The sequence below is a fragment of the Chenopodium album genome, chromosome 12 (assembly GCF_948465745.1).
Source record: "Chenopodium album chromosome 12, dcCheAlbu1.1, whole genome shotgun sequence".
Taxonomy (NCBI): Eukaryota; Viridiplantae; Streptophyta; class Magnoliopsida; order Caryophyllales; family Amaranthaceae; genus Chenopodium; species Chenopodium album.
Genome location: NC_137845.1, coordinates 15,808,539 through 15,817,805, shown reverse-complemented (window position 1 = coordinate 15,817,805; position 9,267 = coordinate 15,808,539). Strand labels below are relative to the sequence as shown.

Genomic DNA, 9,267 nt, shown 5'->3' with positions numbered 1-9,267 from the left:
AAGAATTTTAAGGTAAATGGTAAAATGAAATGAATTGCAAAAAAAAAAAAAAAATGGTGGCTGAAATGGCGAATGAAAGCGAGTAAAATGAATTGCAAAATAAAAAAATGTAAAAACTAAAAGCCTTGTGAAATGGGGAGTTAGTTTTTTCATTTTGGAAAAGGGTATTTCAGTCTTTTTTTTTTCATTTTTGTATCATTAATTAATTTCTGCATTTAGGTTATTTTGTACTGCATTTAGGTTAGTTTGTACTGCATTTAGTACTTGCGTTATTTATTAATTTATGCTATAACTTCCAAAATAATAACTTCCACTTCTCCATTTTTTAAATAATATCCACTTCTCCATTTTTTCTAATAACTTCCCCATCTCCTATTGTTTTTCTTCTAAATACACATGTTACGTATATACCATGCGTTAGCACTTAGCACGGGAAGTCGGGTACACTCTAGTAGAAAAAAATAAAAATAAAGGTGACGTAATATATGAGTGTATGAAGATAGTTTGGGACTAATTGTAATCCTTGACTCAACAAACTCGTTTTTCATATCTTTCATTTCATTCATTTGTTCCGCCGTAAGCGTCCTTCTCTCATTTCCTGTCGTGCGCGTTAATCTGCTACTGGTAAATCTCTTTCTCTCTCTTAATTCTGCTATTACTCTTTCCTAGGGTTTCTATTCTTTCGAACAAATCATCATTTTTCCACTCAATTATCGAATTCTAGCTCCCTTCCCAAAACCCTAGAATTAGGATTTGGTAAATAATTAACCTTTATTCGAATTCATTTTTGTTTCAGATCTTTTCATGAATTTTTCGAATTCGATTTGAATTTATGCATAATTAACATGGTTTTGTTTGTTGAATTTGATTATATTGAAACTTTAATTGTTCAGGAACAATGAGCAGCCGTTCAAGGAGAACTCTTTATGTGGGTAACCTTCCTGGGGATATTAGAGAGAGGGAAGTTGAAGATTTGTTTTATAAGGTATAATAAATTTTAGGTGTTTTTGTTCAACTATGCTTTATATAATTGATTAGTGTTATTTGTTACATTTACAATGTGTTTGTATGAGATTATTCGAAGTGAAAGGAAATTGTTTAATACATTTTCCTTTATTTGGATATTGATTGGGGAAAGATAATGGAGGGATGGTGTTTAATTTCATTCCCCTTTTAATTACTGAAAGATTTTCGAAGTAGAAGAGCTGGGTTTTCACTCGTTGTGGCTGTTTCTGAATGCATTGTTAATGTTTTGTTTGTGGGAAATGCGTTTTAAAAATGTTATGTGGATCAAAATTACAGTCAATGGAGAGTATAACTATGTTAAGTGCTTCGATGAGAGTTCTTGGTGTTTTGGTACTGTGAAGTCTTGTCTTTGAGAAAAAAACTCGGCGATTTATATGCTTGCTTACTATTAAAATCTCTTACATTTTTAACTGAGATATGCAGGGTAGGTTTTTTAAATCCTTTTGAGGAGTGAGTGGATTCTGTATTGCTGGCCAATTTTTGTAGTTGAATGTATTGGGCTATAGTCAATGAGTATTTCTTAGGGGATGACATACTGGTCTGTGTAGCTAACCCCATTGTTTTGGGATTGAGGTTTTTATCAGTTTTGTGGTGGTGTTCAGTTTACATTTATGATTAGGCTACTTGAAGTTAGCAATTTGTTAGCTAACATAAATTATTTTAATGCTCTAAAATACGTGCTTATGATGTTGCTGATTCCTTCTTGTAGTATGGACCCATTGCTCATATTGACTTGAAGATTCCACCAAGACCTCCAGGTTATGCATTTGTTGAGGTGAGCTTGTCTTCTGATTTGTGAGAAATGGCAACAGGAATGATGAGAGAAGATAATTATAAGCACATGTTTGTGCAACACCATTGCTGTTTTTGTTTTCAAAAATTTATCTCGTGCTGGTTATATGGTTGTAATTATTGCTTTCTATAACAGTTTGAGGAGGCTCGTCATGCTCAAGATGCTATAGATGGCCGTGATGGTTATGACTTTGATGGTCATCGTCTGCGGGTTAGTTACTGCTTGACATATAAGATATAATTATTTGCGATATTCTTCTGTAGAGCATAGAGTTGACTTGACAAATTTACTTTGACGTTTTCAAGGTTGAACTTGCTCATGGTGGGCGTGGGAACTCATCATCAACTGACCACTACAGCAGTCACAGTGGTGGAGGACGCCGTGGCGTTTCTAAACATACTGAGTATCGTGGTAAGTGCTGGATTTGATTGTTTTCATGGATTTAATATTAGTTGGCTAGCTATTGGATTCTAATTTTTATTTCTTACTGCTGCCTTCAATGCAGTGGTGATAAGTGGATTACCTTCTTCTGCTTCCTGGCAAGATTTAAAGGTATATACGTATTTCAGTTGATATTTTTGGTCACATGTCAATCTCAACAGCTCCAAATGCATGCATCACATATTATTGTCTCTCCTTTAAATCTGAATGTGAATCTGATTTGCCAACTTTTCTAGGATCACATGCGGAAGGCAGGAGATGTTTGTTTTTCCCAAGTTTTTCGTGATGGTGGTGGTAAGTCTTTTGACCCTTAAGTATGATATTTTCATGTGGATATTTTAATCATTTAATGCAGAGGCAATACTAAACTGATTTTTTTGGCAGTAGTGCTATGCCCTTGTTGAATGTTATTACACTTTTTTTTTTTTTTTTTTTACCAAATGTATGTAAAATCTATCCTCGCCTTTGGTGGGTACCTGTGGTGACAGCGTGAGGCACTCAGGTATGAGTGGTGGCTTGTTAATTCTTGTTGGAAAGTAGCCATTTACCTTGTTAATTTAATGTTTTTTTGGCTGCAAATAGTATTTTTTTTTATTTTTAAATAATTAACATAATGCAGCAATGGACTATAGTCACTGTACAATGAATTATTTGGTATAATGGCGAAGATTTGTGAAATGAAAGTTCAATACAGTGTGACATTTGGGACTAAGCTTGCAAATTTGTAGTAGTAATAATTTGGATTGTTCAGCCATTGGTCGTTGGGCTTGGGAATTTCTTGGATCTTGTTTTGAGAATTTATAGAAGAATGTAATGTGGGGGGAAAATGCTTTGTCTATTACATTGACTTTGTTATTTTGATGCCAAATCATTTGCTGAAATAATGTCTCCTTTCAGTACATTTGCACTTGTCATATCCACCAGACCACCACCACACCATGCACCCCTTTTTATGCTTTCCCCTTTTTTGTAGTCCCCATCAATATAGGGTCCAATCAGAACTCTTGCTAGTGCCTAGTGATCAAGGGCCAAAAAATCCGGTGGCTGATATTGCTGGGAATTTTTAGTGATATTTTGTTTCAGTGTTTGAAAAAGCGCGCCTAAGTGCTGAGGCGCAAGGCGATAGGGGGTAAGCGCTTTTTTTGGCCTGGACGAGGCGTTTTTAATTAGGCACACCTGAGGCGCACCAGAAGCAAATTTCTGCCAATTTTTTTCAACTGTTCATATAGTGTGCCTCGCTTCAAAGAGGCGCACTGTAGCGCGCACCTAGGCACTGCATAACCCTTATCGCTTCAGCGTGCCTTGAACTTTTTTTATACATTGGGCTATTTATAGAAAATTTCTTTGTATACTTTTAGATCTAAAGTTGTGCATCTGAATTTGGTGTGTGGTTTTCCTTCAGTGTATTTTTGGTTGGAAAATGGTGGTACTACAGAGGGAGTTTGGAAAAGGATATGTTGGTCATCTGATACAAATACTAGGTTTGTATTTGATGTGAGTGTAGTGTATTTCTTCAAGAGGTACTACAGAAGGAGTTTGGAAAAAAATGTGTTGGTCATCTGATACAATTACTAGGTTTGTATTTGATGGATAATATGTCTTTGAATAAAAGATTGGAAGCCAATTGCCCATTTGAGGGGCAGAGTGTAGGATCAACTCTATATTTCGCAAAGAATAATTGTAGTATGTGAATGCTGCTCTTAGGATTGATTCTGCACAATGGGATAGATACATTTCCCCCCTTTTTTGGTAGTAGGGTAACCTTTGAACTAGCTAGGAGCATGACAACCGTCAGGTAGTGTGAATGACAACTGATAAGGACAAGAAAGTAGAGGTGGACAGGTGGTGGTCTAACTTATAGTAGTTAGTGAGAAATTACCTCAGCTATATTTTATAGAGTCTGTTTAGATTTCTAGGCTTGAAAAGGAGCTTTGGGTGGTTGATATTGTACTATTTCTACTAATAAATTGGTACTTGTATCAGTTGTATGACCCTTTATTCTATGACTACTTCTGCCTGGACATTGCAGCCTCTTAAGAAGAAATTACCTGGTAATTATAGAGCTTGTCTATAGTATAAGTCAATTATTACCTCTTGTTGAGAAGGGTGGAGAGGGATTTCCTATGAGCTTTTGATGTTCAGACTCAGCAGAATTTACCCCATCCAAACCCATTCGACCCAACCTGGGTGTAGAAACGGGATATGAGGGCTCATTAGGGGGAAACCTAACCCATCACTGAATCAAAAGGTAGGTCAAATAATCTTAGTTAGGGTTTTTAAAACAAAACAGGAACATCAGGGCACTGAATCAGGGATAAAGAGAATGAGAATCTGGGGGTTTTGGTTGCCTGAGTGATATGAGCCACCATCACATTTACAGGCTGTCATTGTTCTTGCTTGCTGCAAAGAGAGGAGGGAGAGGAGGGTGTGCATTCAATAAAGCAGTGTTGGAAGTACGAGGGGGTAAATTGGTCAACAATTAAGTTTTAACTTGACAACTTAAGTACTTTACACTATACAGTTGGCAGCACTCCTTTATTTTTCTTTATCAAATAAACCTTCTTTTCTCTCTGTTTTATTCTCATGCAGTCTGCTAGTTTCAAAATTATAATGCATATTTACTCTCTCTCTTTATGTTTTGGAAAAAAATTTGAGTACAAAATTATAAACATAATTTGCGGGTCCCTGAGCCCATATTTAATATCTGGACATTTAACGAACGTGTCCCTGAGTCTTTGAATTTGAATTTTTCTGTAGCTGACCCTTGGATCCATATATAAGTCTGACAGTTGTATTCAAGTTTAGCTTCTTAGAAGTTCATTGGTTGAAGTTTGATATTCTTAAAGTTAGAGGTGTTCGACCAAGATCACTCTTAGCTAGGCTGGAAGGATTGTTTTCCAAATTGTTAAGTTAACATTCTTGTAATTTTTGCAAGGGTTGTTTTCAAAATTGTATTTTAACTTTCATGTAATTTTTGCTCTGTTTGTTTGATCCTGCACATAGCTGTGATACCCATTGCGTTTAATAGCCTGATGTTTTAGAATGATAAACGTTAGCATCTTATATTGTTGTTGACCAAATCGGTTGATATTTTCTGTTCAGGTACTACTGGGATTGTAGATTACACCAATTATGAAGACATGAAGAATGCTGTATGTTCTTTCTTTTCATTCCTTGTCTCCTTCGGTTTTGTAGACATGAATTACTAAAATTTGTTTCTACTTTGTTACTACAGATCAGGAAGCTTGATGACTCGGAATTTCGCAATGCATTTTCCCGGTCATATGTTCGTGTATGGGCCATCATTCTCTCACTTGACATTTATTCATCACAGTAACTTTTACATCTGCGACACTAAATCAGCAGTTGAAGTGTAGTGTCTGTAAAATATGTATAAAGTCTATAAACCCCCTTTATTAATCATTTTCAGGTGAAGGAATATAAAGGCAGTCGTAGTCCAAGGGGTAGGAGCAAAAGCCACAGTCGAAGCAGAAGCCGAAGCCGAAGCCGTGGTCGTAGTTATAGTAGGAGCAGAAGTCCAAGGTTTAATTATTTTCATCTAGCAGAATAAGCTTCAGTAATATATCTGGTTACAAATGTGTGGATTATTTATGCTTACTCTTCATATTATGCAGCAAATCCCCCAAGAAGGCCTCACGTCGGTCACCTGCTAGATCTCGTTCTCGATCGGTATCATCTAAGTCTAGATCAAGGTCTCGCTCTTTGTCTAGGTATGTTGTGTTCTCCTATCTGCATGTTATTCCAGAAAATTGCTCTAATAAATGTTAAATATCTATTTTCACTAGTATCTCAGGCTAGAATATCTTAGATGATAAAGATGAATGGTCTTAGATATTGATGGGACGTCACTATAGCTTCCAGACCATTTCTAGCTTAGAAGTTTGTTCTATTGTTTTCTTATCTATTCTAAAGTGTCATCAATGTTTGATTTTTCTTCCCTGTTCCAACCCCTTTTCTTTTGGGGTGAGAGGAGTGGGAAGAGGGAGTCAACCCCCCTCCCTCTCTAACAAAAATAGAAAGAAAAATATAACACTGAGCCCTACCTTGTGGTGAGGGAGGATGAGGACAGCTGAAAAATAATGCAAAATAAATGTATCTGCTAATATAGTATGTGTATGGAGAATAATGATATGGCTCGGACCTTTTCAAACCCTGTCAATTGTTACAGTGGGTGGTGGTTGTTTTGGCTTGAGAGGAGGGAGGATTGGGAAGATGGTTTTCGTAAACTCTTCTCGTGTACATTTTCCTTTTGCTCTGATGCTAGCACATCCATAGTAATTCTGGTGGGATGAATAGGCACTCGGTTAGATTGCTTTCTTTCCCCCTTAAAATATATATGTATGAAGATTGCATGTTTGTTTGTTTAGATTTGGATATGTGCAGCAATGTTGGGATTGCAAATTAGGATCTGGATATTTGCGGCTTTATGGGGATTGCAAATTAGGATCAGGATGGGTTATTTTTCAAATGCCTCAAATCTTTTGGTTGTGAGGTATGCGGCTGTTTTTTTTGAGTGGCAGCTTTGGATACCTTCGTGGTCTGTTTGTTCTAATACATTTAGCATCACATGTCCATGGGTGCTAGATTTGGGACACAGAAGATCATGGACTGCCTTATTAAAGCTGGAATACTGGACTAATTGCTTATTGGATATTGGAGCAATCTGGATTCTTTGGATTTGTTCGTACAATCTGGAAGGGATGCTCTGCTTCATATCTATTGATGCATTGACTTGTAGTATGGTGCTGTTCCAAAAGGTTTACGTTTCCATGTAGAGGGCTTGTTTGCCTGGTTTTATAGATGTTAAAAGCTTTAATATTTTAATCCCTTGCTAAAGATACTTTTCTTTTTGTTCCTGCCTGAGTATGAATATGGTTACACTGTCGTGCGAGAGGAATCAAGGCTTTTGGGTCAAGGTCTGAAAGATTGTTGAGGACATGTGGATAATAAATTGCGTTGTTTCTGGAACTTTTGCAGATCACGATCAAGGTCCAGGTCCCCAGTGCCAACTGTAAGTACACATCTATTGCTTTTATTACAGAGTTAATTTTTGTTATAGGTTATAAATCGTTGAACTATATAACCTCCTATTTATCATTACTTTGAATGGGCTCTAGGACCCTTTTTATCGTTTGGGTAGGATAATTAGTAAGCTAGACTTGTTTTATGTTATTCTGTCCATGTGCAGCAAAAGAAAAATTTGAGCAAAAGCCCCAAGAAGGGTAGCCCCAGCCCCCGTCGGGAACGGAGCAAGAGTTTGAGCAAGAGCCCAAGCAGGAGTAGGAGCAGGAGCAAGAGTAAGAGCAAGAGTCCATCCAGGTACAAGTCTATCTACTAAACAATGGCTATATTCTTGCTTTTGTAAAACATCGTATTATTTTATTGCAAGATCTCATTTTGAAAATTTTGATTACAGGTAAAGCTGTGTTGGTTCAATTGCCTTAGCCGTTGCAAATCTCCATATTGGTTGCAAGTACTCAATTGGTCTATGTTGTGGGAGATTAACTGCAAATAGAGATATTGGAAGGCTGGCTTTTCTCAAGTATGATTATGTACTTAGCTGAGTGTTGTTTTTAAATTTTAGTATCATATGTTTGGTACAAAGGGTCTTGGTAAACATTAGTACTTCACTTTGTGATGACCAAGGGTCTCGTCATCGGTAAACTTTGAATCTTTTATGGATAAACATAGAATTGCTTCAGCTAACTGTTATTATTATTATTAATCACTCCAGTTATATTTGGTAAGGATTTTATGCTTTTCTGATCTCGTGGTAACATCAAGCAGTGTAGCCAATTCCTTGTGGTTGGCGCTCACAAATTAGTGAGATATTCGATCAACAAGAAAGTCATATTTCTCTAAACTTCTGACCTAATGAGAATCAAGATTATAGTCCTCAACACTTCAATTTTGTGATTGAAGATCACCGATAATATTTCATAAACACCATAGGCTTTTTGTTTTGCAACTAACCTGATCATATTAACTGTACCATTAATTCATTATGGCCAAGTATTTCTTTAGTAAGTTTTTAGCTGAACATTAAGACCTTCATTCCTGTTTTCTTTGATACTATCAATCTCGGGTGCTTGAGCTCTAAGCAATAGGGTATCCTAACAATCTTTCAAGGGCATTATGTAAAGGCTCTCAACGTTATGTGGCTCTAGGTATTAATGGAATGGAGGATGGATTTTGGTGTATTTTCTGTGATTTGCTCTACTTTATGAGTGAGTCTGTGATGCTCTGTTGAATTGCGGATGTTATATTGGAGTTGGTAGATAATTTAGGCGGAGTTGCATCTAGAGGAGAACGATGTGGGCGGAGATGTAAACTTGTAATGCTACATCCCAAATACTGGAAAAGTTTAATATGCCTTTTGCAAACGTTTTGAACCAAGTTGTCGGATCTGATCAATTCAAAGGTAATACAAAAAATAATATAGTTAGTGTTTAGTTGATTAATGGAGTTTACAAAAAAGTAGTAAGATTTTTGTTGTAAATGAAATGAAAACTTAAGCTGAGTAAATGAAATGAAAACTTAATGGAGTTTTTGTTGATTAAGAGTCTGTTCACTTCAACTTAATTTCAATTCAGTTCAGCTTCTAATTTCCTTCTCTCATGAAATTCTATTTAATTCAGTTCAATTCAGCTCCAATCAGTTTAGTTCAGCTCGGTAAATGTGAACAGGTCCTCAGCCGAGTAAAAGACTAGATAAAGGTGAAACTAGACTTATTTCAAGTAGTAAGATTTTTAGGGAAAAAATTGAGACTTTTATTTTGTGACAAGACTTTGGAAAATAATAAATTAGTATAATAGATTTAAAAGTAAATGTAAATTATTTTATTTAATTTTTTTTTTTGTTAGAGAGAAATAAATGAATGAAGGCTATGACCCGCTATGAGTCCTTTTTTTTTCTTTTTTTTTTAGGATCCTATTGTATCGATATTTCTTACATGTCAAGCCAACTCAACTTTGTTGATCAGACTT

At 36.1% G+C, this 9,267-nt stretch overlaps 1 protein-coding gene across 4 annotated transcripts; it reads left to right on the top strand.

Annotated features, from left to right (window-relative positions):
* The first annotated feature begins 517 nt into the window (after positions 1-517).
* Positions 518-7,982, top strand: LOC145570412 (serine/arginine-rich-splicing factor SR34-like). Of its 4 annotated transcripts, XM_081629485.1 has the most exons (14): positions 518-624; positions 894-985; positions 1,736-1,801; positions 1,955-2,029; positions 2,125-2,230; positions 2,325-2,371; positions 2,497-2,554; positions 5,363-5,412; positions 5,496-5,552; positions 5,691-5,803; positions 5,896-5,991; positions 7,259-7,292; positions 7,470-7,600; positions 7,698-7,982. In XM_081629485.1, the coding sequence occupies exons 2-14, from the start codon at positions 899-901 to the stop codon at positions 7,699-7,701; spliced, it is 924 nt and encodes a 307-aa protein (XP_081485611.1). In that variant the 5' UTR covers positions 518-624; positions 894-898; the 3' UTR covers positions 7,702-7,982. The 4 variants fall into 4 exon arrangements, with proteins under 4 accessions (XP_081485611.1, XP_081485612.1, XP_081485613.1 ...); XM_081629486.1 differs by lacking the exons at positions 7,470-7,600; positions 7,698-7,982 and adding an exon at positions 6,687-6,773 and having other exon boundaries at positions 6,866-7,292; XM_081629487.1 differs by lacking the exons at positions 7,470-7,600; positions 7,698-7,982 and adding an exon at positions 6,649-6,773 and having other exon boundaries at positions 6,866-7,292.
* The last annotated feature ends 1,285 nt before the right edge of the window (positions 7,983-9,267 follow it).

Excerpts from the sequence above, each read along its gene's own strand:
- LOC145570412 (XM_081629485.1), top strand. The coding sequence starts at position 899 with ATGAGCAGCCGTTCAAGGAGAACTCTTTATGTGGGTAACCTTCCTGGG. Across the intron at positions 1,802-1,954 it reads CAGGTTATGCATTTGTTGAG|TTTGAGGAGGCTCGTCATGC; the intron begins GTGAGCTTGTCT and ends TTTCTATAACAG. Across the intron at positions 5,804-5,895 it reads AGTAGGAGCAGAAGTCCAAG|CAAATCCCCCAAGAAGGCCT; the intron begins GTTTAATTATTT and ends CATATTATGCAG.